At 45.2% G+C, this 27,903-nt stretch overlaps 1 protein-coding gene across 1 annotated transcript in view; it reads left to right on the top strand.

Annotated features, from left to right (window-relative positions):
- Window positions 1-27,903, top strand: part of MIPEP (mitochondrial intermediate peptidase) — a 132,650-nt gene that overhangs the window by 69,051 nt on the left and 35,696 nt on the right. The window contains exons 15-16 of the mRNA XM_079903079.1: window positions 2,268-2,342; window positions 4,961-5,080. Coding sequence (XP_079759205.1) covers window positions 2,268-2,342; window positions 4,961-5,080 — 195 coding nt within the window. The remainder of the gene's footprint in view (window positions 1-2,267; window positions 2,343-4,960; window positions 5,081-27,903) is intronic.

Genomic DNA, 27,903 nt, shown 5'->3' with positions numbered 1-27,903 from the left:
CAGTATTGGCATTTCCTCCTCACTGTCTCCAGGCAGGGCTTGTAAACCTTACCGAGAGCCGGGACCATGGCCATGGACGCCCCTCCACTCCCTGCTCAGGGCCTGCGCCTCCCGACCTGACCTTGCTCCCCACCTCGGCCCCCTGACCGCCCTGCCTCTTCCCCCGCAGTCCAGCCCCAGTCATGCCCCGGCTGCCCACTCTGCTCTGGCTGAGGTCACTGGTGGTGTGTGTGTGTCACTCCTGGCCCCCTCCTATGGCGTGTCTACACTGCAGCCAAAGGAATCTTTTCAGAACACAACTTGGCCCAGGTGACTTCCTTGGTCAAAACTCACCAGTGGCCTCCTGCAGGATCTGAGGGTGGGCACCCCGTCCTTGCCTGACTGAGCCCCCAGGCCCCCTCTTCCGTGCCTCTGCTCAGGGCCCTTCTCCCTGCGGCCCCCAGCCCCGCTTCATGCCTGTTCACTTTGTAGGTCCCGCTTCTACCTTGTTCCCTCAGTCAAGCCCTTCTGGGTCATGGTTTCACACTCATGTGCAGGGTCTTCCTTCCCCTTGCTCGTCGTAGCTCCGTTTATGGTTCTGCGCACATGGGCAGTGCTGCTGGGACCCCATCTCCACCTCTTTCTGTCCCTCAGGTCTAATAAAGTGCTTGCCCCCAGGAGTTTCCATTGTTTGTTGATAATCCTTCCACGCGTACTATTTTTTTATGGGAAAATAAAACCATTAAAGCTTTGTGAAGCATGAAAAACCCAAGTGCAGCAGCAGTCCTGTCAACAGAAGGTATAACATAAAGTAGGGTTTAAAGAAAGCTGAACATCTTGATACAGCTGCTGGCGTGTTTGACTTCACTGAACCGTGACTTTTTAAAATGCTGTTGCAGGAAATTTTTGTTTTATGTCGGGAAGACCTAGGCCTTTCCCTGCACCGGAAGTTACACTGTGCAACTTCCTTCAGTCTGTGTCCTTTACCTCTTGAAAAATTCCCTTTTTTGGCTGGTTTGCTTTTCTTATAGCTAAACAGAAAGAGAAGAGAAAAGGCCTCATTGTCTGAGCCTTCATCCTGCTACAGAAGTCAGGGTCGTTCTTGCGTTAGTTCACTCCTCCTGCAGATGTGCACTGAGTGTCTGCTGTGTGCCAGGCACTGTTCTAGGCCCTGGGGAGAGATCTGTATAGATACATAGATACACATGTGCACACACACGCGGCAGTGCCTGCTTCCCCTTCCAGCTCACAGCTCACATTACCACTCACCAGTGTTTAGTCTATACAGCTGTAGTGCACAGTAACCTGCCGTAAGTCTCTTACATAATTTGTTTCTCTTTAGAAGGGCTTTTAACTTGATTTAGATTGTCAATAGAATTGTATAAAATGGCAGCTGTCTTCAGTAAACGCCAGTATTAATGATTTTAAAGTAGAGTAAGGGCTTCCCTGGTGGCGCAGTGGTTGGGAGTCCGCCTGCCGATGCAGGGGACACGGGTTCGTGCCCCGGTCCGGGAGGATCCCACATGCCGCGGAGCGGCTGGGCCCGTGAGCCATGGCCGCTGAGCCTGCGTGTCCGGAGCCTGTGCTCCGCAACGGGAGAGGCCACAACAGTGAGAGGCCCGCGTACCAAAAAAAAAAAAAAAAAAAAAAGTAGAGTAAGATTGGCTACAGCACTTCCCCAGCTACATTATTAGTTTATTTGTAAGAGAATACGTGACGTTACATGATTATGGCTAATTAGAGAGGAAGCCCTAAATTGTATAGGGACATTAATCAGACTGCGTTTCCAAGCCCTGCAATTCTTTCAGGTTGGAAAATAAAAGAAGGCACAGTTCATTATCATGGTTATTTGTCGGGATATGTTGTTCAGCTCCAGTACTGACTGGCACCATGGACTAGAGTTTATTTCTTGACTTTGTGACCTTTGATTCCTGTCATCAGTCAGTACGTGCTCTTAAGGTCAACAGAGCACTTGAATGGACTTTCATTGCTAACAAAGGGACAGAAAAAGTACTAACTTTTCCTAACGTTTTAACTAGAGTTTTAAAGAACAGTGCCAATGTCTGACTTCCCTACAATCCTGTATTTTCACGTACAAACCCCTATTTGATAATTACCGCTTTTTGAAATTCAGTGGAATGTATTCATCCTTTATCTTGTCCTCGAAAATATTTCAAAGTTATTATTAAACCACAATGAAATTGTATCATTTGATGTTATTTTTAACCTTCCTGCCTCAAAAGTGCACAGTGCAGTTTACTCACATACATATTGTTTTGTCTTTCAAGCCACTGCCCAGAAATATGGTGTCTCGTCTTTGCGAATCTAAAAAGGTTTGTGCGGCAGCAGACATGCAGCTTCAGGTGGGTGTGTGCCTTTGTTCTGAAGTTTTCCACAGATATTATTCAAAATAAATGTATAACTTTAAATTCTTGCCAGTGCTACCCATTTATTATAATAATTATGCTTCCAAAACATCTTTCCTCTGAGTTCAGAGAACTTGACCTTGACTAATCATTTGGTCTTCCAACCGTCCTTAGGAAGTAGATGTCAAATAAGGTTATTTCCCAATTTCAGTGGAAAATCAAAGAGTGGAAAAGTTTTACCTGACTTCTTCTAAATGGTGCATTTCAGCAACCAAGTTATATCTTTTTGTTCACTTTGTATCTTTTTTTAAATTTGTGTTTTTAGATGTGAAGTTTAAACAGTAATGACTTAGTTTTTAGTAAAACTCAAAGCCAGTGTTCCAGGTTTCCAGATAAAGACGAGAAACATTTTATAAACCATCTGGATGTCAGGTCTGTGTGATACCAGATGTTTAGGTTATTTGTAATTTCTGAGATTGTTTATGGAGTTATTCCTCTTCATCAGATCTTGAGTGTTATGTAAACACAGCCTAAACACCCATCTTTCATCTCAGGCAGTATTCACTTTCTAATGATCCAGTCACCTGTTTAAAAGTGTAGCCACTATTGAATTGCTTTATAGGGGTATAAAGTTCAGTCCCTAGAAAGTAATGAATGTGCTCTGTTTTTTTGGACCTCAAAATACACGTTTCAGTGAAGAAGATGCCTGCTATAGACGAAACCATGGATTAATAACATTATTTAGTGTCTATTTGTATCACACAATTGCAAAAAGATTTCTGGATTATTTGAAAGGTTAACATTACGTGGCAGTAGTCTTCTGATTTACTCGTATCTGTCGTGGGAGTCCTACCTTTTAAAAGCCCGTGTCCTGGCGTCCTTTGCAACACTTGTTCCAGTGATTTTCTTCTGAAAAGGAAAACCAACCTTTCTGTACTTCTGCCCTCCAAAAAGAATAAGGAGAGAGAGGGAGAGAGAGGGAGAGGGGGGTTGAAAAGCTGGAGGAGAAGGGAGGGAAGGAGGTTCCCACCCGAAGGGCCGCTCACGCTGCTTTCCTGTCACACAGCCATCCCCCGAGCCGTGGGGACAACCCAGGGTGGAAGGGAGTTGCTGCAGATTTCTAAGCGGGTATCAGTAGTGGTTTTTAAGTTGTGCCTTTTAAATTGTTATTTATTGCTGTACATTATTCTAGAAATAGCTCCTGTTTTTCTGCAGCTCTAAGGTTCCTGGTCGCAAGCACGCAGGACCCCCGGGGGGGGGGGGGCTTGTCGCCTAGGGTTGTTTGGTTCATCAGCAAATGAGCATGAAATATTGGGGTGGCCAAAAAGTTCGTTCGGGTTTTTCTGCTAGATGTTGCAGCGTACAGAAAACCCCGAACGAACTTTTTGACCAACCCAATATTGTTACTCATTGCAGAACAGAGAATGGAAAGAGCTGTATTTAATATATGTTTAGATTGCCAGTTATAGCAAAGCAATATTTAGGAAATGTCTATATTTTTCCAGCGAAGGTTTAAACTTGACTTTATAATATAGAACCATAACTCTCTATCTAGATGAAGCCAGAAGTTATAGAGGTCATTTAAATTTTTTCTTTTATATAAACTAATCCTCACTTCTTTCAAGTCAACAGCTGCACATTCTCTACAGATTCCTATTTTGAATCCGAAAGATATGTATCGGAAACATAATCACTTGACAGTTTTTTCTTTTAAAATAAAATATTTTCTACTTGCTTGCTTCAGGTAAAATGCAGACAATGTTAATAAGTCAAATGTTGCAGTGAAAAAGCACTTTACTTGAGGTTTTCTGCCTAAAGTTTAGCTTTCAGAGCTTGGTAAATACGCAGCAGTTCATGTTTAAACTCCTTCTAATGCTTTACTCTCCTCTCATGTTTCAGTGGCCTCTGTCCTCTCCTTGGAGAGGAGTGAGCCTTCCCTACCAGTCACCTCCTTAAGCCAGGGTCGCCCCGCCCAGCAGCTGCTTCCTCTGAGCCCTGACAGCAGGGCTGGGGTCTGCCTTGGTCCTGGCCTCAGACTCTCCGACAGCTGCTCCTGAATCCTGTGTAACACCCCTGCTTCCTCACCTCACTTCACCCCGCCTTTCACCTCTCATCAACGAACTAGGATTCTCACCCTGTCATTTCGCTCATTTAATTACATCAGGATTCTAGGAAGAAGCCAAACAGTATTTATTAGCTCCAGGGGGTCACAGGTCATAACTTAATTTTTTCATATTTCCAGATATATATATATATATATATATATATTTCCATATGTGTGTGTGTGTGTGTGTGTGTGTGTGTGTGTGTGTGTGTAGTTCTGTGGTCACAAATTTAATTCACTACACTGTACAGAAAGAGTACCTTATAGATAGGGTTCAGAATTCCTTAATATCCTTAATCATGGAGAGGTTGAGAGCTTTCCTTTCATCATTAACATGGTCTTAAATGTGGTATGAAATGCAAAATACATCTCAAGCCTCATACACTTATACGTGTGACTGCCCAACTGCGACTTGCAGTTATTTTTCTGGTAGACTTGTAACATCTTTGGTCGCCTACATCATAGATGTAAGCATGGCGCCCAGACTAAATAGGTGCGTTCTTCCGTCCAGGTCTTTTATGCTGCTCTGGATCAGATCTACCATGGGAAGCATCCCCTGAGGAGCTCGACCACAGACATCCTCAGGGACACCCAGGAGAAGTTCTATGGCTTACCGTACGTCCCAAACACTGTGAGTCTGGCGTTCCGACCCTGTTGTGTGCCACTGAATGGGTGTACGTGTCAAGTGGGCGGGGTGTGAAGTCCTCTCCTGGATGTTGAGGTTTCCTGAGGGGCAAATGCTAGAAACGCCTGACTCACCCACTGCCCCCAGCCGTCCGTTTACATGTACTTATTTTCCTCCTGCCAGCAGGGTTTTTCTAGATTCCTAGGGAAGTGGGCTAAAAAAAGGCCCTTGGAGTTAGTCTGTGTTCTTTTTCATTATTTATTTGTGACGAGAAAAACAGCGATGTAAGATGAACGTGATGATCGGTCCCCAGCCGCTCTCACTGCAAAGAGAATCCACACCGATTGAGGACCCGCTTGTGTCGGGACCGTGACGGGCACCCTCGGTGCTCTGTTGGGATGGAGAGCGGGCGCATCGCCACCGTTCACTGAGGACCAGGTGCCAGACTCCGTCCGATTGCTTGGCAAAAGCCCTGACTCAGAAGGACCTGTGAACTCGATGCTTACCCGTCACAGGGGTGCACGGGGGGCTTGTGCCAGTTACGTATCTGGTCTAGGGTCGTGTGGGTAGTGAGCGGTGGTGTTGGGATTCCCACCCAGCCTGAAGCCGTGTCCTCATCAGCCCAGGTTCCGTGAGGAAGCTGCATGCTGGGGAAGGGTGCCCTGGGTCCTGGCACTCAGGAGACTGGCGCTTTCAGATCACTCGGGACCTCAGGTCCAAGCGATGGGAACCCGACTCTTTGTGGCTTAAGCAGAAAGGGTGTTTTTTGAGCCCCGTGGCTGGAAGGTGCAGGGGTCGGTCTGTTTGGTTGCCGGTTAGCTGGGTTGAGTTAGTTCTTACACAGTGTTGTTAGAAATGTTTCTCCTTCTTTCGTCTTTCAGCTGTGTCTTTCTCTGGATTTGTCTTATTCTCAGGGAGGTGGCCCTGACTTGGTGGCATGGTGGCCACCGGAAGGTCCAGCTTAGCCCATCTCATAGAAAGAAAGCCCATTTGAAAATGCTCTGTAAGCCGTAAAATGCCAAATAAATGTGGTTTCATTTGATAACAGTGTTGGATACCAGCATGTGTTGTGCTGAGTTTAAGTTCATCAGTAAACTGTAACTGTCCACTAGATCTTCAGGTCCTAATACTTGAACATGTGGGACTGTTCATCTTTACCAGACAAGGAAAGTCACAGGAAATTTCATCTTCATAAGATTCCTTATCAGCAGTGTTTGATTGTCATAGAAGCTTCGTCATCTATTTGTGATGCGTAATGCTAGTCACACTACCTTCCTATTTTTGACCATATATATAAGAAATTTATTGTTCCAGTGCTGTGTACTACTGTGTACTTGAATTATCTATATTAGTGAAAATCTGTAATAATAAGAATAGTCTCACTCTTCATCAGTGGAATCATAGTAACACTTGCCTACATGTAGGGAAAAACGACATCCTTTAAGGGTGTTTTCCCGTTTACGGAGCATTGCCTGACCCACGTGCTTTTGTGCTCATTTTATGTTCTTCTTTGCTTAGCTTTAAAATCAGTGTGACTTGAACTCCACGTGGTTATGTCACCAGAGGGTAGTGAAGTCGTAGGGACACCAATATTAGGAGGAACTGGGCTGCTTTCTGAAGCCACCTCAGCTTGGCTGAGTTGTCACCCCCAGCTTGCTTTATCTTAAGTCTTATAACAATTGAGCTGTGTCTCTTTTGAGAAGAAAACCCAGGAAATTCCCTGGTGGTCCAGTGGTTAGGATTCGGTGCTTTCGTTGCCGTGGCCTGGATTCAGCCCCTGGTTGGGGAACTGAGATCCTCTAAGCCGTGCGGCATGGCCAAAATAAAAATAAAAACAATGTTAGAAAAATAGAAGAGAAGAGAACTCAGATTTCCTCACCATGCCGGTTTCTTTTGTGTAGTGATTAGATATACAAAGATGAGGTGACATTGGTACCCAATTCTGCATCAACTATCAGTAAATTATTTTTAATTTAAAAGGAAGGATGTTGTTATTAAGTCCACTATCCTTATTCTAACTCCTTTGAGAAAATATAAAGGTTTATCTCTTCACTGAGATTACCTCCCCCATTCATGGTCAGTAAGCTGTAGCTCTTTGTGTCAGTTGTTTTGGGAGGTCTTTAGAAGAAGCATAGCTACATTTAGAGAAAAAAGGCATTCTTTAAAGGCTTGTCTTTTTTTTTTTAATGTCTGAGCGCTCGTTGATTTGCACAAGTGTTCTGTCCTTCCTGCGTAGCAACTTCGGCCTCTCATCCATTTGTCAACTCATCATGAGACCCGTAACAAACCTTCCTGTAAACAGAGAAAATGAGACCAGGGTGCTCGTTGGAATTCTTCGGTGTAGTATCCATCAGGATAGTAAGACAAGAAGAAAAGATAGAAGCGCTGGAAAGGAAGATACAAAACTGTCAGTATTTGCAGATGATTGATTGCTGAGAAAATCCAGAGTGTGTAGAGGTAAATTATTAAAATTAATGAGAAGTTAGCAACTTTTCTAGATAAACAATATATAAAAATTTAATCCATCCCTGTTTACCAGCAACAAACAAAAAAATTGTAAATATACCATTAAGGCAAGAAAAAAATATAAGGTGGTGCCTCCCCAGACATCTTTTTAAAAAAGCAGCTAATTTCCGGCTCCTAAACAAAGAACTGAACCATATTTATAGATAGGAAGATTTGATATAAAAACAATATCACCTTTTCTCCATTTAACCTATACTCTTAATGTAATGTGATTCTCCTCGTTTGTTGGCTTGAAGCTAACGAGCTGAGTGTATGATTTTATGTGGAAGCGCGATGGCCAAGGAGCAGCTTTGAAGAACAGTGGCAGGTGGGTGGGCTTGCCCCATCAGGATTAGTACTCAGAGGAGGCTGGAGGAATTAGGACAGTGTAACGATGCTGCAAGGGCTGCAGGGACAGATGGTGGAGCAGAGCCCAGAGCCTGAAAGCTGGCTCAGCACATTTACGGCCTCTTGACCACAAGCTGAATAACACTGCAGGTCTGTGGGCCGAGAAGAGATTGGTTTATTTTAAATGGTGCTGTCGCTATCCATCGTCCATATGGAAAAGAGGAAACTTGGATCTGTCTCGTTCTGTGATAAATAAGTAAAGAGTTAAATTTGTAGAGATGGTGGGAGTGTCTTTCTGACAGCTCCTTTCTGTTCCTGCTCAGACTCGCATGTCATACAGACAACACAAAAGACATAAACCGTAAAACAGTAGACTGATACATTCCACTGTATTAAAATCTCCGTCTTCCGTTCATCAAAAAACCAGGTGAAAAACAGTGAAAAGCTACAGACTGGAAGTAGAGGTTGTCAACACATGTAACTGGAAAAAGATTCTTTTCCTTTTTAAATTAATTAATTTTGATTGTGGTACAAAAAACACAGGACATGAAAGGTACCATCTTGAACCATAAACAAGACGAAAAGACAACCCTCAGAATGGGAGAAAATATTTGCAAATGAAGCAACTGACAAAGGATTAATCTCCAAGATTTACAAGCAGCTCATGCAGCTCAATATCAAAAAAACAAACAACCCAACCCAAAAATGGGCAGAAGACCTAAATAGACATTTCTCCAAAGAAGATATACAGATTGCCAACAAACACATGAAAGAATGCTCAACATCATTAATCATTAGAGAAATGCAAATCAAAACTACAATGAGATACCATCTCACACCGGCCAGAATGGCCATCATCAAAAAATCTAGAAACAATAAATGCTGGAGAGGGTGTGGAGGAAAGGGAAGCCTCTTGCACTGTTGGTGGGAATGTAAATTGATACAGCCACCATGGAGAACAGTAGGGAGGTTTCTTAAAAAGCTAAAAATAGAACTACCATACGACCCAGCAATCCCACCACTGGGCATATACCCTGAGAAAACCATAATTCAAAAAGAGTCATGTACCAAAATGTTCATTGCAGCTCTATTTACAATAGCCGGGACATGGAAGCAACCTTTAAGTGTCCATCAGCAGATGAATGGATAAAGGAGATGTGGCACATATATACAATGGAATATTACTCAGCCATAAAAAGGAACAAAACTGAGTTATTTGTAGTGAGGTGGATGGACCTAGACTGTCATACAGAGTGAACTAAGAAAGAGAAAAACAAATACTGTATGCTAACACATATATATGGAATCTAAAAAAAAGGTTCTGAAGAACATAGGGGCAAGACAGGAATAAAGATGAAGACATAGAGAATGGACTTGAGGACACGGGGAGGGGGAAGGGTAAGCTGGGACAAAGTGAGAGTGGCATGGACATATATACACTACCAAACATACAATAGATAGCTAGTGGGAAGCAGCCACATAGCACAGGGAGATCAGCTCGGTGCTTTGTCACCACCTAGAGGGGTGGGATAGGGAGGGAGATGTAAGAGGGAGGAGATATGGGGATATATGTATATGTATAGCTGATTCACTTTGTTATACAGCAGAAAGTAACACATCATTGTAAAGCAATTATACTCCAATAAAGATATTAAAAAATATATAATTTTAGACATTTAGCCAAAAAAAAAAAAAGTACCATCTTGGAAAAGACGGTGCCTTGAATGCACTGCATAAGATGACCTCGGTGTTCGTTGGGGCATGCGGTGAAGCCGTGTCAGGATGCCGTCTCACTCTCACCCATCAGGCGACAGAGAAAACCACAGACAGTGACCAGTGCTGGCCAGGCTGTGGAGTCACAGTCACACGTGGGCAGAGTTGCGTTTGCCGTGACTACTTGGAAATCAGCTGGGTGTCACCTCTTAACGTTGAGGATAGACCCTGTGACCCAGCAGTTCCTCCTACGTGGAACCCAGAGAAAGTGTTGTCTTAGGTCCTAAGCATTGAGGATAGGAATGTGTACAACAGCACTGTTTGTAAATGGGGGGAAAAGGAGGGGGCTTCTGGGAAGAACCCACGCAATTGTGAGCACAAAAATAGATGAATGATTTCGGGCATATTCATCGGCTGGGATACTGTGCAGCAGGGAAATCGCGATGATGAGCTTGAGAAGCAAAACGTAAAGTAAAAAAAAAAATGAGCTTCAGAAGAAATAGATTTTGTACATTTATATAAAGTTCAAAATCACACAGAACTAAGCAGTACATTATCATAGATCTCTACGTACTTAGTAAAACTGTAAAGAAAACGAAGGAATAGTAAGCCCAGAATTGAGGCAGCGCTAACCGCTGGAGCAAGGAAGGGGAGCACAGAAGTCTTAGAAATATTTTATTTCTTAAACTGATTAATAGGCTTGTGGTTGATAAATTGGCCATTCTGTGGAGTATAGGAATATATTCTTGGTATGTAGAACGTACCCTACGTGTTGAAAGGCTGTTTTGACTGCCGTGTATGGGGTACAGAGGGGTTGGGGGACCAGCTGGAAAGTTATTAGCGCGTCGTCGGGACAGCGCTGCTGGCAGCCCTGGTGGGGGGAGGGGGTGTCGGGCAGGTTCGGGGACCATGTGGAAGGTGGGTGTGGAAGGTGGGGAGCCTGGTGGGGCCGGGGCGGGAAGTTGGGTTCAGGGTGACTGCCAGGTTCTAACGTGAGATGGACAGGAGACTTCTCGAGTCCCCCGAGACCAGAGGAGGGGCAGTTTTCCCCTCTACTCATCTCCAGAGATTGTTTTTCTCCAATGAATCACTTTATTTCCTCAAATTAAACAATGAGAAAAGGAAAATATAATTTATACGACAACCTACAGCACATTGAGGCTTTCCGATGCATCGTACAGCTGGTACAGCGGGTACCCTGGGATATTACTTTTCATTTCCAGAGGCAGGCTTCTCCCCAGAAGGATGGGTGAGGAAAAGAGGCGCCTTCGTTTTCATCAGGCCCTGCGTTCTTCCTCCCCCTTGCTGGGCTGTGCCCTCACCTGGGCCAGCATCCCTGGGGGCTGAACACCCCTCAGGCGCAGCTCGGTGACACTGTGAGGTTAGCTACAAGGAGGAAGAGGCCGCTGGACGGGCAGAGGAGGGTCAGAGGCTCAGGAGCCCGCAGACCCACTTGGTGCTGGCGCTCCATAAGCTGGGAGGGGCGGCCCCCGCGGTGGGCAGGGCTGGCGTCAGTGAAACAGGAAGACGGGAGGGGTGCAGAGGGGAAGGGTTTAGCCTGAGGTGAGGATGCTGTTGGATCCATGGGTCTGAAGGCCAGGAAGCAGATCCTGGCGGGAGCCGTGTAGATTTGGGAGGTGTTCACCTTCAGAGAGGATGCTGTGAGCTGTGGAGGGGGACAGCGCCCCTGAGCGGGGGACCTGCAAGAGGTGGCACACCCGGGTCAGCCGGTGTCGGTGGGGAAGATCTTCTGATTGAAATAGCTTTTTCTCAAATACCAGCAAAAACTGAAATTTTAAACGTATTTCCTATTTCTACCACTATTACAGTACAACGCTGTGCCCTTTTCTATTAATTTAGGGTTACATTGTGCTACGTCGCTTGGACCATCAGTTGTAGGACATTTATCGTGGATGTGTGTTGTGAGTTCCCAAAGAACAGACTGATAGATAAACTTTCATCAGACAACTCACATGTGATCTGAGGGCTTCCCGTCTGGAAACTGCTCAAGTTTTCGAGCAGATTCTTAAGCTGGTGTTTGCCGCTGTCACGATGATAAGTGCAAAGGACAGTGGCCGCTAGTTGACCAGTTGGGAGTTGGAGTGCAGTCAGGGGTGACCCGGTCGCTTGTCCAGTGTGCTCACCCGGGTCAGCGTTCATTCACGCGCCGCCCCTGACCCCGGAGGGCTGAGTCCGCAGAGGGGAGGGAGCGGGAGAGGCTGGGGGCAGCCCGGCCGTGTGCGCTTGCCTTGTGGTGTTTCCCTTTGGTTGGTTTTTCAAGAGTCTCAAAAAGAAGAAAGGTAACAGAAACACTCGCCACGAGAGGACGTCATTGCTCCCCACGGTTGGGGTGTGCTACCGCTAGAGGTTATTTTCTCTCCTGCTCACTGAAGAACTTCTTTCTTCAGAATATACACGTGAGTGTGTATAGAGATCCATGCAGACACCCGACATGTGTGCATTCCAGCACGTGAGGAATTCCGGTTTTATAGCTTTAATTTTGAATGTATATTTCAAAGCTCTTCATAGATGTCACAAGTTCAGTTCGTAATAAAATTGTGTCAGCTTATTGACCATGTGGCGTCAAGCATTCATGAGTTTATTTTAAAAGCTCTAATTTTAGATTAACTGATAAAACACTAAGATAAGGAAATATCTATTAGATGATTTCTATCTAGATTAAAATGGCAGATGTTTTCTTATTAGTTATTTTTAAGGAAAGCCTGGTGAGAGAAAGCTTTGATCACGTGGGAGCCTTTATATGGAAATCCGAGGTCTGCTTTTGGCCTTCGTCTCTTCTTGCCTCACACTTGCTCCGATGTGGGTTCAAAGAATGGCATAAATGTCTCTTTTTTTCAATGTGTAAAAAAAAGAAAAAATACTGTCTATTAAACAGTAGAACTAGACCCCGAGGTGGTTAAAAGTTCATCATTTTCTCTCCAGAGAATTCCACTTCAATTATTTGGTAGAAATTCTCATTTCTCCTATTTTAGCTCTTTTTCCCCCTGGGGAAGAGGTTACATTTCCTCCTGTTCTTATGCCCTGGCTCTGGTACAAATGAAAAAAGTCTCCTGGGAGGTAAAGGCATGCCCAGGTGGCACAGTTTGGAGTATCTGACGTTGCTAAGCAAATGTTAGATTAAACAAAACAATATTTATTTTTTCTCTATCTTAAATACAAAGACCATATGGTACATACCTAGAAAAACCTAAGTGGTTAATTGCATGTTAAATTCCTTTCCTCTTTGGCTGCATAAACAACTGAGAAAATATTTACCTTCTCTGTCATGCTAGATTTATTTATGACTTTGTAACTAAAACACAGAAGTGTTATAAATTGAAACTTTAATCTCACAATTGACTCACTTTCTAAAAATTTATATGGTTTCAGTTTGTGGGACAGCTGCAACTCTAGATTTCACTGATTTAAAACATGAGGAAATTATGTGACTACCCGGTTGTTTTTATAATGTAGTCCTTTGAGCCAAGTCACCGACTCTCATTTTCATCTTGGTTTTCATGAATAGTGCTATGCTTTTTTTCTTTTGCCTGAAAATTCACATAGGCTAGATAAAATGAAATTTAAAAATCCAGGATATTCATTTGTTCTTTACCAGGTAGACTTTGCGTTTTAAATAATACACGTGTGTCTTGTAGATTTGATGCTGTTTACATTTCCAGAAGCTTCCGCCCTAGTGATCGTCTGAGTGAGTCACGTTCTTGTCCATGGTGAGCGTGGGCAGGATGCAGGGAGCTCGGGGCCCAGAGGGCTCGTCCTGGTGTCTTTATACCTGTGCCCCTGGGACTCTGGGGGCAGCACCAGCTCCTGTAAGAGGCCTCTGGTTGAGTGATGCTAATCTTACATTTTAACTATGTTTGAGTCATGCATGCATGTGACCAAAAATCCGAAGGCGTGAAAGGCTTTGCAGCTGGTCTCCCTCCCACTCTGGCCCCGTCCCCTGGGACACCGTGTCACGTTGTTCTCTCACACGCACCTGAAGATGGAACCAGCTCCCACAGACACAGACATGCGTCTCACCTGCCTCTGCTCCGGGTGGGCCGGCCTTACGCGGGGCAGTTAGTGAGGAGCCCTTGTCTCTGCAGAGAGACCTTTTCTCAGTGCGCCCTGGAAACCCTTCGGGGGTGGGCCTTCCCGCCGCGGTCCTGCGGGTCCTGCGGGTCCTGCATTCTGGCCTCAGGCTGTGGCGCGCCCCCTGCCCGGAGCCCCCTCCTCTTCTCCACGCTCGCCTCCCGGGAAAGGCCGCTTCTCCAGACCCCGTCCTTCCTCTGTCGCACAGTCTCACAGAAAGCAGGTCTGCCCTCCCTGTCCTTCACCCCAGGTTCTCATTTCTTGATGTCATTTGACTAATTCCTGTCGTCCCAAATGGAGTGAAATTCCCTAAGAGCAAGGCCCATTCTCATTTATTCACCGCTTCTCCAGGGCCCCACACGGTATGCAAGGTACACGCCCAGCAAATATTTATTGAAGATTTTTTTTAACCTTTTTATTGGCCATGACTTACATACAGTGCACAAATCCTGATATACAGCTCCATGAATTTTTATATACGTACAGACCTTTGTAACCACCACCCAGGTCAGGAGACCAACGTTTCCGGGACCTCAGAAGGCACTGAACCCCTCAGTCAACGCACCTTCTCCACGAGGTAACCCCTGGCTCTGCCCGTTTGAGCCTCGTGCAAGGGCTGTCATGTGGTTTGTACTCTTGGGTCCTTGGTGACCCAGGTGAGAACAGTCCCGGTAGAGCCGTGGGAGTGGAGGCCCAGTGAGTGCGGGTCAGGAGAGGACGGAGGGAGGGGACTTGGGGACGCTCTGGTGATTTCCTGCGGGGGGAGAGGAATGGGGCTTGGAGGGGGCGTGGGTCAGAGAGGCTGTTTCTCTGTTGGATTTCATTTTGGTTTTTAAGAAGAGAAATGACACGCAGAGGCTGGTGGGAAGGATCTGCAGAGACTGACAAAGAACACTGCCCGAGAGTGATGGGGACGTGGCCGGGGGTGAGTCTTCCACAGGCGCGAGGCTCCGGTGCACGCTTGTGGGAAGAGGCTGGGGCCCGGAGGGGCCGTGGTGGACGTTCCCTTCGGGCTGCTTTGTTCTGTGGTTCAGGACGCGGGCGTTAGGGAGTGAGTGGGGACATGGCGCCGCTAGCTCCCAAGACGGCGTTAGGGGCCCGGGGCCCACAGGAGGCAGGCGAGGCCCGCCGGGCCACGGCACGGCCGTGGGGGCTCAGGCGCCACGCTCTGGCCAGGGCTGTGGCTCTGCCACGTGGGTCCGGCGGCACGAGGAGGTGGTGGCCTTGGAGCGTGCAGAGCTGTCCTGATGACCCACCGTGGGCTTGCCGGGCAGAGAGAACATGAGTCCCGGGGCTGCGGCCTGTGCGCAGGCGGCGGGCTCAGCGGGTCCCGAGTCCCGGCGGGGTCTGGGACCGGCTCCTAGAGTGAGGGAAGGGCCTCGGAGACAGCGATGGTGCAGGCGTAACCGTGGGCGCGAGACACGAGGTGGGGCTGAGGACGGCGTCCCCCGAGGAGAGGAAGAAGGGAAGGAGTCAGGAGGCCAGGGCGCCGTGAGCTTCCTGTCGCTGCTGTCACAGGTCTCTGCCCATTTAGTGGCTTAAAGCAGCACAGGCGTTTCTCCTCTCAGGGTTCTGGAGGTCGGGAGGCCGAAGCGAGCCATGGGCTAGAGTCGCTGTGCCGGCAGCCGGCCCCCGCGGGGCTCGGGGAGGCTCACTCCTGCGCTGGCCTCTCCTGGAGGCCGCACGGCTCCACCTCGTCGCCCTCTCACGTCGCCTCCACCCTTGACCTGCCTGCTTCCCTCCTGCAGGGACGCGGGCGGTGGCATTCGGGGGCCACTCACGTAACCCGGGGTGCTCCCTGGGGTGCTCCCGCGGCCTCCTGTGAGGGGCAGCTGCAGGTTCTGAGGCGGGGGGAGGGGCATTTAAGGACTCGCTGAGCGGTCGCTGGCGTCCTCATACCTGCGACAGGAGCAGCCTTGGCGAGAGCGAAGATGAGGCAGAAGTGAGAGCCTCCGGGAAGGAGTGGCCGCAGCCGCGGGAGCGGGGAGCTGGGCAGCACCGCGGCCTCCCGTCCAGGCCGGGGACCCGGGGGAGGGCCCGAGATCGCGGGGAGAGCCAGGTTTCTGTTGCAGCAGAAGAGTGAAGGGGGCCGTCAAGGGGGCAGGTGAAAATACAGGCAGTTTTGCTCCCGACGAGAGCTCAGTGGAGAGTGGGCGGGAGAAGAGGGGAGGGCGGGAAGTGGGACCCGTGGAGGGGGGCGTCGTGTGGCCTCCTGAGCCAAGAGGGCGGTGGTGGTGATGGAGCAGGTAACCCTGTGGACGCAGAGACCTGTGTGCGCCCGCCCAGCTGCTCTGTTGTCACAGTAAATTCCTCAGAGTGGGATTGCTGGGCTGCAAGTCACGCACAGTTTATTTCCCACACACGTGCAAAGTTAAAGTCCAGATAGCGTTCCCTTGACAGTGTGATAGGCCACACACGCTGCAACTTATTTTTACGTGTAATTCTTTTATTACCAGTAAAACCAGCATCTTCCCCTATGACATTTTTCCATCTGTATGGATGTTAGGGGGTGAATTGCCTATTTTTGTCATTTTCCCATGTTTAGGTTGATCTTTTTGTTACTGATTTTTATAGGAATGTTAACCTTTTATCTTTTTTGTTGTAAATATTTCCCACACCTTGTTATTCAGCTTTCAACTTCGTTTGTAATTTTTTTTTTTTTTTTTAACATTCAGAAGGTTTTATTGTCAGTTTGCTAGATGGTGGTGATTGTTGTTTTTAGTTAAATCTATCAGGCTTTTCTCTGAGTTTCCTGTCACGCTTAAAAATAACTTGTTAGCCTGAGAATATTTAAATTTTTGCCAATATTTTCTTCTAGACTCTTGTGGTTTTATTTTTGACTTTTAAATCTTTGATTACTTAAGCTTCTAGTGGTGTAAAGTATGAGATTTGGAACCAGCTTTACTTTTTCTTATTGGTTTTTGAAAAACCCACTTTCCCCACTGATTTGAAAAGGCCTCCTTTATGAGATGCTGAGTTTCATATACAAGATTTGTGTCTGAGCTTCCGTTTCAGGGCTCCTGCTGAGGCTGGATAATCCTTTGTGACGTTTTTTGTTATCAGTTGTTCTGTTTTTGTTCTTTTACACAGATGCCTTACTCTGTTACGGATCTGCTTGTTCCTATCACACCGTTTTATATTTACTGGTCTTCTTAGAAGTGCCTCACACATCTTGTTAAATGTATTCCTGTTGTATGACTTGTTTTTTTTTTTTTTTTTTTGCTGTTGTGAATGGGTCTGTCAGTCTCTCTTTCCCACTTCCTCTAGCTGTTTATCATCGGCACATAGGAAGTTATTTATTTTAGTCTGTTGATTTTGTGGCTGGCATTCTTAATGAACACCTACTGCTTTTGATACGTATTCACTGGGGTTTGGAGGTTTTCCAGATACCGCTCTCTCTCTCTAAATGTGTATTTACATGTATAGATGAAACCTCACAACACGTATAAATAATGCTTTGCTGCCCCTTCTCAGTATTTCTGTGACCCTGGTGTCCTTCACTGAGCATCCTGGTCGTGTTCACGGTCTCAGTGGCATATTTCTGGTTGGAGCTGTGATTTGAAAGCGAGCCAGCACGTGTGTTTGAGACTATTCCTGGATCAAGAGTGTGTATTCAGATTATGAAGGCAGGAGTGAGGCAGTGAGGTGTGGACACAGGCAGGGAGGCTGGAGTTCTTGGGGGTGGGGGGGATGAGCAACAGAGGCTTCCCCAAGGGTGAGGTCACCCCACGTGGTGGGTGATGCAGGCGCAATGCTTATATGGACCTCTAGGCTCAGATGCCCGCTCGGGGGCCTCAGATGTTCCTCTGTGACGGTGAGCTCTGACCTGTGTGGTTACTGTGGAGAGGGAGTGAGGTCATGCATGTCAGAAGCACTTAGCCCAGTGCCTGGCACGTGTTGAACACACAACAAATGTTAAGTATCATTGCTGTTACTATTCTTGTCAGTGTAATACATGATTACTGAAAGGGGGGATTTCATGACACAGGTGGTGTGCGGGAAAGATAACTTCATCAGTTGCATGTAGGATGGCTGAGAGCAGAAGCACGTTCATACATTAAAGTAGACGGACATCCCTGTGTGTTCGGAATTGTTTGGTCAGGATGTTGAGGCTGATCCCTGCCCCGCAAGGACAGCCGTGGGCCGGGCCACTGAGTCCCTGGAGTAGTGCGCCCACGGCCATGTGCTCCAGCACTGTTTCCCCGACCAGGTTATTCATGTGTGAGAATGGTTTACCTTGGAGTCGTTTACATCTCGATTTGTAACGTATATAATTAATAATTATGAAAGCAAGCACCCAGCTGGTTCATTTATTTAATAGACTTTCTCTTCAGGTCTCTAACTAAGTGATGACGTAATCATTCTTTTCACATGTGTATGTTTTTCAAGTCTCAGGGAAGCTTTGAAATACTTGCTGATTTATGGAGAGTAAAAAGTGAACCAGACTTTCTCAGAACATTTAGAAAAATTCAGACACTTAAGAGCTAAAATCAAACAATATTTGAAATGATTTATACAATTTCAGCAATAACTTTTTTCCACTTAAGCCGGCGTACAGTCTAAACAGCCCTTTCATGCTCAGTCCTTTAAATGAAAGCAGTGGAGGTCTATAAATCAAGCGATCGTTTACACTTATCTCATAACACTTTTTCTAACTCATTTTCCCTCTTAAAACTTAGTATATCCTCCAGAAATTTGAACCCGTCCTATATGGAGTTTAAATTAAAGTGAATAAGTAAATACATAAGAAGATCTTGGAGAATAATATCCGGCCTCAGCTTAGTTTAGAAGAGCAGCGTGACAGCAAGTGCTGCTGCGCGGGCTCGTCTGAAATGAGGGAACCGCTGTAGGTGGTTGGTCTTGGGGGTGAGAGAGGAACCAGCCCTGTCTGTCACTGGGGGGACCACGGCCGCTGGTCCCGGGAGGACCCACAACACTTCGTCCTGATGATTTCTGATAACCTCGTATTTGAAACAGTTCACTCGTGAGTTGCAGACATCGCTCCCACGTACCTTGCCCCAACTTCCCCGATGATGAGGTCCAGTGCTAGCATGTGCGTCGTCCAGTCTGGGAAGCGACGTTGGTACGGTCCTTACTCGGTAACCTGAGTTATTTTCACATCTGCATTTGCTCATTGTGGTCACTCCTGAAATTGACTGTCGTTCATTTTCCAGGGTGGTGCGCCTCAGAACGCTTACACCTCATGAGCCTAATCTATAACCTACAGCTCCTTCTGTTCAGTTTAGAGGATGACCAGGCTTCATGATCACCCTGGAGACAGGACAGTAGAAGCAGGATCAGGAGAGACTGGCCCATCATCCGAGAGCCTGCTTTCTACTCACTAGAGTGTCGAGCACTAAATGCAGAGCGCTGCGGGGAGGGGCTCTTGATCTCTTCGTCATCTGCTTCCCTGTTGGGGGAAATCCACTATCTTAAGATCACCCATCTTAAGCTTTTTCATGTGTTGTTATATCCTTGGCATCTCTCTGTACTTACAGTAGCACTGATTTTCTTATCAGTGTCCTTGAACTGTTAACTCATTGACTTTCAAGCATTCTGACCAAACCCACAATACAAAATGCTTACGTTATATGTTTAGGTATGTAAAACTGAAACAAAAGTGCCACAGACTAAAAGTTACTCTAATTGTGTGCACTGTACTCTAGTATTTTCCCTTTTTTTAAATTTTTTAAAATGCTCATTACAACCTGCTGTATTGGTTTCACAAACCACTGTAGAAAATGGCCTCACAGTCTGAAGAACACCATGTTAACTGATCTTGTCCTGTTCTTTTGCTTACTCTACCCTTCTTTCCCAAATCAACCAGAAGACCTTTTCAGAGAGAGATGCTTTACAACTACGTCATTTAGAAATAAACCACGACTCCCATTTGATCCCAGCCCCGCCGTTTCTCCTCACGTGGTACTTCATTTGACAGACACTGTCTTTTAGGAAAGACACGTGTATGTATAAGACAGTGTGAAAAATGACATGGTGCAGTCTGGGATGCTCTGCTGTAGAGCGGGGAGTGTTCAGGTCTGCCTCAGGGAGTACGAAATAACCTCTTTCCTGGGCTTGGTCACTTCTGATTCAGATTCTGCCCCAACTGAAGCCAGGGTAGGAGGAGGGGAAGAGGGACAAGTGACGTGTGACAGGAGGAGAGGCCTGAACTTTGTGAGCAGAGCAGGGACGTGAGCAGATATAAACAGAAGGGAAGAGTTATAGTTTCAATACAGAGGATGAGGTGGAGGGTACAGAGACTGAAGGCAGGGAGAAAAGAATCTCTCCAAGTAACAGAAAACATATAAAAATGTAGTGAATTTACCATATACTTAGACACATCCATTTTTATTTGTAAAAATGATCTACTTGATCATCTTGGTAATATTTCATTCCCTCCTATCTCAGCAATGCAGTCTCAAAATCTTCTTACAAAATATATTTTTATCCAGCATTTCAGTTGTTTCATTCAGGAGGGTTGTTCGAAATACCACGTTCATCGTGCAGCAAAACTGACGTCCCTCTGTCAAGTTTCTCTTTCTTTCCTTCAGGTCTTCCTGTTATGCTTTTGTTTAATGTTATATTGGGAGATTGCCTTCATTTTTTTTTTTCTTCCTCCTGTTTTTGGCTTGGTTGGTTTTAGTTTTGATTTTCATGATTATATTTTTATTGCCAGTAGCTGATGCTTCCTCTTTCTTTTTCATAGCATCTTGATCTTGTTTAATGAATGCAGCTTTTTTGGTTACAAAAATAAATGCACATAGACCCTGCCCTAAAGCTCTTACAATCCAGGCAAGAGATGATGAGTTTCTAAATCTGGGCATTGACAGTAGGCATGTATATAAGGGAAAAATTTAAGAAATGTATTGAGATAAAATTGTCAGGACTTGAGGACTGATCAGTATCTGGGGACAAGGAATCAAGGGTCAGTGCTGATTCTCAATCTGATAAAAGAGCATCTAGGAAAAACCCACAGCTAACATTCTACTCAGTGGTCAAAGACTGAGAGCTTTCCCCTAAGATAGGAGTAAGACAACATTGTCTGCCTTCTATTCAATATTGTATTATAGGTTTAAACCAGAGCAATTAGGCAAGAAAAAGAAATAAAAGACATTCAGACTGGAAAGGAGGAAGTAGAGTTTTCTCTATTGTGAGTAACATGATCTTGTACATAGAAAATCCAAAGGAATTTACAAAAATCTATTAGAGCTAAAAAACAGGTTCAGTAAGGTTGTAGGATATGAGATCAATAACAAAAATCAGCTGTATTTCTGTACTCCAGCAATAAAACCCCCAAAATTAAGAAAACAGTTCAATTTACAATAGCATCAAAAATAAACTGATTTTTAGGAATAAATTTAACAAAAAAGTTTAACACTTGTATACTGAAAACCATAAAATATCGTTGAAAGAAATTAAAGAAGACCCAAATAAATGAAAAGATGTCTTGCATTCATGGATTAGAAGACTTATCAATTAAGATGGTAACACTCTCCCAATTGACCTGCAGATTCAATACAATCACTATTGAAATCTCAGCTGCCTTTTTTTTTTTTTTTTTTTTTTTGCTGTACGCAGGCCTCTCACTGTTGTGGCCTCTCCCGTTGCGGAGCACAGGCTTCGTATGTGCAGGCTCAGCGGCCATGGCTCACGGGCCCAGCCGCTCCGCGGTACGTGGGATCCTCCCGGACCGGGGCACGAACCCGTGTCCCCTAGCATCGGCAGGTGGACTCTCAACCACTGCGCCCCAGGGAAGCCCTCAGCTGCCTTTTTTGCAGAAACTGTCAGGCTGATTATAAGATTCATATGGAAATGCAGGGGACCCAGAGTAGCCAAAACGGTCCTGAAAAAGAAGAGAAAATTGGAGGAGTCACATTTCCTAATTTCAAAACTTGCTACAAAGCAGTAGTAATCAAGACTGGAATTTCAAGAGTAAAGTCACCAAAATGGTAATGTAGGAGATCCCAGTCTCAGTCCCCCACAGAGATCAACAGTTAGCTATCCCTGAGCAAAAACATCTCTGGGAGAGTCCTAGAGTCCACTTAAGAAATATCAGAAACAGTGAAATAAAAAGCCTTAGAATAACCTCACAAGACGAGAAGGGAGCAGCTGCACGTTGCTGCATCCTGCCAGCCCCCTGCCAGCCCCACTCGACGTCCAGAGGGAGCTTCCCTGCCGGACAGTGTGCACCTCACTGGGAAAGGGGCGGGGGGAGGTGACCAGCCTCCTCAGCCTTCCAGACGCGTGCCAAGGTCCACTTCAGTTTCACCCACCCCAGATCAGCAAAGGTGAGATGTACAGAGATGGCGAGGAACCAGGAGGAGAAGCAGGGGCCGCCAACAGCAGCTGTGTCGCAGGAGTGATGGCGGATCACAGACCTGCTCTGCAGACACACCCAGCACGTTCTGCCGCCAAAGAAACCAACGTGCAGCACAGTGCAGACCCCTGTAGGTTTCAGCAGTGTTCTCCCACAGGTGCACATGTGCCCTGACACCTGAGTCCCTCCACTTCCTCTCTGACCCCTCCTGGTGGAGCCTGGGAACTGCACCTCAGGCCTCTGCAGCTACGTGAGTGCAAGACGCCAGCCTAGACCCCTGGGGATGACCTCCACTGCCATGTATGCCTCAGGGCTCAGTAACTGACCCCAAAGAAATGGAGATCCAGGAACTGTCCAACACAGAACTCAAAATAATTGTTCTAATGGTACTCAGAGAACTAAAAGAGAGCACAGAATAACAATTTAATGATATAGAGGAAAACAATACAAGAGCAAAATGAAAAGTTCAACAAAGAGATAGAGAACGTAACTGGAGAATTCAATAGAGAGCTTCAACAGCAGACTTGACCAAGTGGGAGAAAGAATCAACAGAAGACAGATCAATTGAAATTATCCAGTCAGAGGACCAAAAAGTAAAAAGAGTAAAAAAAAAACTGAAGAAATCCTACAGACTTAATGGGACACCATCAAGAGAAGTAATGTAGTTATCATTGGAGTCCCTGAAGGAGAAGAGAGGGAGAGAAGGGGTAGAAAGCTTATTTAAAGAACTAATGGCTGAGAACGTCCCAATCCTGGGGAGTGATCTGGATATCCCAAGTTCATGGAGCTAACAGGCCACCCTGAAATTTCAATCCAAAACAATCTTCTCCAAGGTACATAATAATAAAACTGTCTAAAATCAAAGACAAAAGAATTTTTAAAGCTACAAGAGAAAAAATTCTTTCATACACAGAAATCAACTCCATAAGGCTATGAGCAGTCTTCTCAGTAGAGACCTTATAGTCAAGGAGAGAATGGGATGAATATTCCGAGTGCTGAAAGAAACTGCCAACTAAGAATACTTTACCCAGCAAAGCTGTCCTTCAGAAATGAAGGTGAGATGAAGACTTTCCCTAATAAACAAGAGCTGAAGGAATTCATCACCACTAACTCTGCCTTGCATCACTAAACCTGGAAGGAATTCTTCAAGCTGAACTGAAATAAGGCTAATTAGTAACATAAAAACATACAACATATTGGTAAAGACAAGCATATGATCAGGTGCAGAATACTCAATATTGTAACATGGTGTTAATTCGGGTGTAAAGGTTAGAAGACAGAAGTATTAAAAAGTAGCTGTTGCGGGCTTCCCTGGTGGCACAGTGGTTGAGAGTCCGCCTGCCGATGCAGGGGACACGGGTTCGTGCCCCGGTCCGGGAAGATCCTACATGCCATGGAGCAGCTAAGCCCGTGAGCCATGGCCGCTGAGCCTGCGCGTCCGGAGCCTGTGCTCCACAACGGGAGAGGCCACAGCAGTGAGAGGCCTGCATACTGAGAAAAAAAAAACCAAAAAACAAAAAAAATTGTTGCTATAGTAATTTGTTAATAGATACACTATATAAAAAGATGTAAATTCTGACATCAAAAACATATAAGAAAAGGAGTAAAAGAAGCGTAAATGTTTTTATGTGATCAAAGTTAAATTGTTCTCAGTGTAAAACAGACAGTTATATCTCTAACATGTTTTATGTAGACCGTATGGTAACCATAAAGCCTAAACCTACAGTAGATTCAGAAAAGATAAAGAGAAGGAAATCAAAGTGTACCGTATGGAAAATCATCAAGTTACAAAGGAAGTTAATCAGAAAAGGAGCAAGGAAACTACAAGTGAGCCAGAAAAACAATTAAAAGATGGCGTGAAAAAGTCCTTACGAATCAGTAATTACTCTAAATGTAAACGGACTGAACGCTCCCATCAAAAGGCATAGAGTGTCTGAGGGATTAAAAACTAACCCAACAATAAGCTGCCTGCGAGAGACTCACTTCAGCTTTAAGGACACAGACTCAAAAGCAAGGGATGGGAAACGACGCTCGTTCAAATGGAAAACAAAAGAGGGTGTGGGTAGATACACTTACATCACACGGAAGAGACTCTGAGCCAAAAATGGTAACAAGAGACAAAGAAGGTTATCACATAATGATAAAGCAGTCAGTTCATCAAGAAAATATAACAGTCATAAATATACATGCACCTAACATCAGAGCACCTAACCGTATTAAACAGATACTAACAGATCTGAAGGAAGAAACAGACAGCCTTATCATAGGGGACTTCAGTATCCCAGTCTCAGCAATGGACAGATCATTCAGACAAAATCAATGGGAAAACGCTGGACTTGAGCCATGTTTTATACAGACGGACCTGACAAACACAGAACATTCCACTGAACAGCAGCAAGGTACGCATTCTTCTCAAGTGCACGTGCAACGTTCTCCAGCATAGATGATGTGATAGGTCACAAAACAAGTCTTAGCAAACATAAGAAGACTGAAATCATACCAGCTATCTTTTCTGACCAAAATGCCATAAAGCTAGAAATCAGTAACAGGAGGAGAGCTGGAAATTCCACAGATATGTGGAAATTAAACAACATACTCCTGGAAAACCAGCAGGTCAAAGAAATCAAAAGAAAAAATTTAAAATATCTTGAAACAAAAATGGAAGCAAAACATATCAAATTATGGAATGCTGCAAAAGTGGTTCTAAGTGGGAAGGTTATAGCCATAAACACCTACATTTAAGAAGAAATACCTCAAATAAACAACCTGACTATAAACCTCAAGGAACTAGAAGAAGAAGAACAAAAAAAGAAAACAAAATTAAACTCAGAGTTAGTTAGCAGAAGAAAGGAAATAACAAAGATGAGAGAGAAATAAAGAGAGACTAAAAAGACAGTAGAAAAGATCAATGAAACCAAGAGCTGGTTTTTTGAAAAGAAAAACAAAGTAGACAACTGTTAGCTACACGTAACCAAGAAAAAGCGAGAACTCAAATAATACTACAAGTGAAAGAGGAGACATTACAATTGATAATACAAAAATATAAAGGATTGTAAGAAGACTATGAACAATTAGACACAGATTGGACCACCCAGAAGAAATGGATAAATTCCTAGAAACATACAACCTATCAAAATCGAATCATGAAGAAATAGGACATCTGAACAGACCAGTTACTAGTTAGTAAGGTGATTGAATCAGGCGTCAAAATTCTCCCAACAAACAAAAGCTTAGGACCAGATGGCTTCATTGTGAATTCTGCCAAACATTTGAAGAAAAAAATACCAATCCTTCTCAAACTCTTACAAAAAAACAGAAAGGAAGGGAACACTTTGCAAATTAATTTTACAAGACCAGCATTACTCTGATGCCAAAGCCAGACAAGGACCAAGGAAGGAAAATTAGAGACCAGTGTTCCTGATGAACATAGATGCAAAAATCCTCAACAAAATATTAACAAACCAAATTCAACAGTACATTAAAAGGACCACACACCATGATCAAGGGGAATTTATTCCAGGGATGCAAGGATGGTTTAACGTCTGCAAATCAATCAGGTGTAATCACCATATCAACACAATGAAGGATAAAAAATTACATGATCATCTCAACAGGTGTGATGATTTGTGACCTTGGATAAGGCAGTGGTTTCTTAGATTTGACAGCTAAAGCACAAATCACCAAAAAAACCACAAAGATAATTTGGAATCATCAAAATTTAAAAATCTGTACTCAAAGGACAGCATCAGGAAAGGGATACAACAACTCAGAATGGAAGAATAGATATCTGATGGGTATTAATCTCCAAGAATACATAAAGAGCTCCTATAACTCAACGATCAAAAGACAACCCCAATTAAATATGGGCAAAGGATTTCAATAGACATTTCTCCAGAGAGGATACACAGATGGCCAATGAGCACAGGAAAAGATGCTCAACAACATTAGTCCTTAAGGAAGTGCAAAATCAAAACCACAGTGAGGTTTACCACTTTTTGCCCGCTGGGATGGATATAATAACAAGAGACAATAACAAGTGTTGGCAAGGATGTAGAGAAACTGGACCTTAATACACCTCTGGTGGGGATGCAAAGTGGTGCAGAAGGTTTGGAAAACAGTTTGGCCAGTGCTCAAAGTTAACACAGTTTCTGTATGACCCAGCAGCTCCACTCCTAGGTATATACTCAGTAGAAATGAAAACATATGTCTGCCCCCACATTTGTACACTAATGTTAACAGCAGCTTTATTCATAACAGCCAAAAAGTGGAAGCAAACCACATGTGCTTTAGTTGACGTTTGGATGAATGGACGAGCAGATACCGCACTTCCACGCAGCGGAATATGATTCTGCCACGGAAGGGAGTGGAGTGCTGGCACATACTACACCGTGGATGGCGCCGGAAAACGTGCGCTAAGTGAAAGAGGCCAACACAGTGCCAGTTACTGTACGGCTCCATTTATATGAAGTATTCAGAACAGGCAAATCCACAGAGACAGAGAGCAGAAGGTGGCTGCCAGCGGCTGGGGCAAGGGGTGCCGAGTGAGTGCTGGCGGGTCAGGGGTTTCTTTGGGGGATGATGAAAATTTGATAGCACAGCTTTGTGAGTATACTAAGAATCACTTTAAAATGTAAATTTTATCTGAGTTTTTAAACAGAGCGAATGCCGGCAGCCGCCGGGGAGCAGGGCAGGGCTGTGATGGGGGACACGTGGTGGGCGGTGCTCCTTCCCGCGAGGAGGACGTTGAACTGCGAGGCCAGCCGGAGGTCAGCTAGCGCAGAAGGTGTGCTGGCTGTTGTGACGTGGAGTGAGACTTAGTACCCTAGAGATTTAGAAGGAAGTAAAAGGCCATCAGTCCATTTCAGCCTTAAACAAGCCACTGCTCACAGCTGAGCCTTTGGAAGATCACACCTTGAACTTTCAAACTCAGGAGATGTGAGAAGGAGAAAGCCTGCCCGTAGCACCTGTTATTATAGCGCTGTGAAGTAATGCTAGTTGATAGTATTTTTATAGGAAAGTTGTAATAATACTTAGGTGTTGATTCTTTTTATCCAACACTTGTTTTGAGTTGCAGTAGTAGGCACTGTTGGGCATTACCCAGGTTTTCCATATGTTTCAACCACAAATATAGCAGGGTTTTTTGGGGGGTTTTTTTTTGGTAAGAAATTGCTAAAAGCTGTTACGTCAGGAATTTTGGACGTTCTTCAGACGAAATAATGGGGGAGGACTGATGACATGTTGATTGAAAGCAGGCAGCCCTGGTAATTTCAGTGGATCAGTCACGAACTTTATTTCTGTCAGTTACTCTGTACAAAATGCAGGTAGTGACACGACCTGCAGATGACATAGCATCATGAGCCCCGGGCTGCACTTCTGTGCTGCCGCTCAAGGAACTTCTGGCAGGGGCCCAGGGCCTGCCTTACACGCGGGGCAGGGACTGCATGCTCCAAGGGGGAGCGTGTTCTTACCTCTCTGTAATTCAGTCTCATCTCACCAGGAGCATCACCCTTAGTGAGACATATTTCTTCACTGCACACGTCTATCTTTTGTATTATAACACATCGTAGGCAACACAAATGAAAGTTAATAGCAGATTCTTTTTTTTTTCTTGCGGTACGCGGGCCTCTCACTGTCGTGGCCTCTCCCGTTGCGGAGCACAGGCTCCAGACGCGCAGGCTTAGCGGCCATGGCTCACGGGCCCAGCCGCTCCGCAGCATGTGGGATCTTCCCGGACCGGGGCACGAACCTGTGTCCCCCTGCATCGGCAGGTGGACTCTTAACCACTGCGCCACCAGGGAAGCCCCAGATGTACTTTTTGATGCAGAGGGATCTTTCACCGTGCGAGTTAGGAAATGAG

The sequence above is a fragment of the Stenella coeruleoalba genome (assembly GCF_951394435.1).
Source record: "Stenella coeruleoalba genome assembly, chromosome: 18".
Taxonomy (NCBI): Eukaryota; Metazoa; Chordata; class Mammalia; order Artiodactyla; family Delphinidae; genus Stenella; species Stenella coeruleoalba.
Note: the sequence above shows the minus strand (reverse complement) of the source record. Positions and strands in the feature narration are given on the sequence as shown.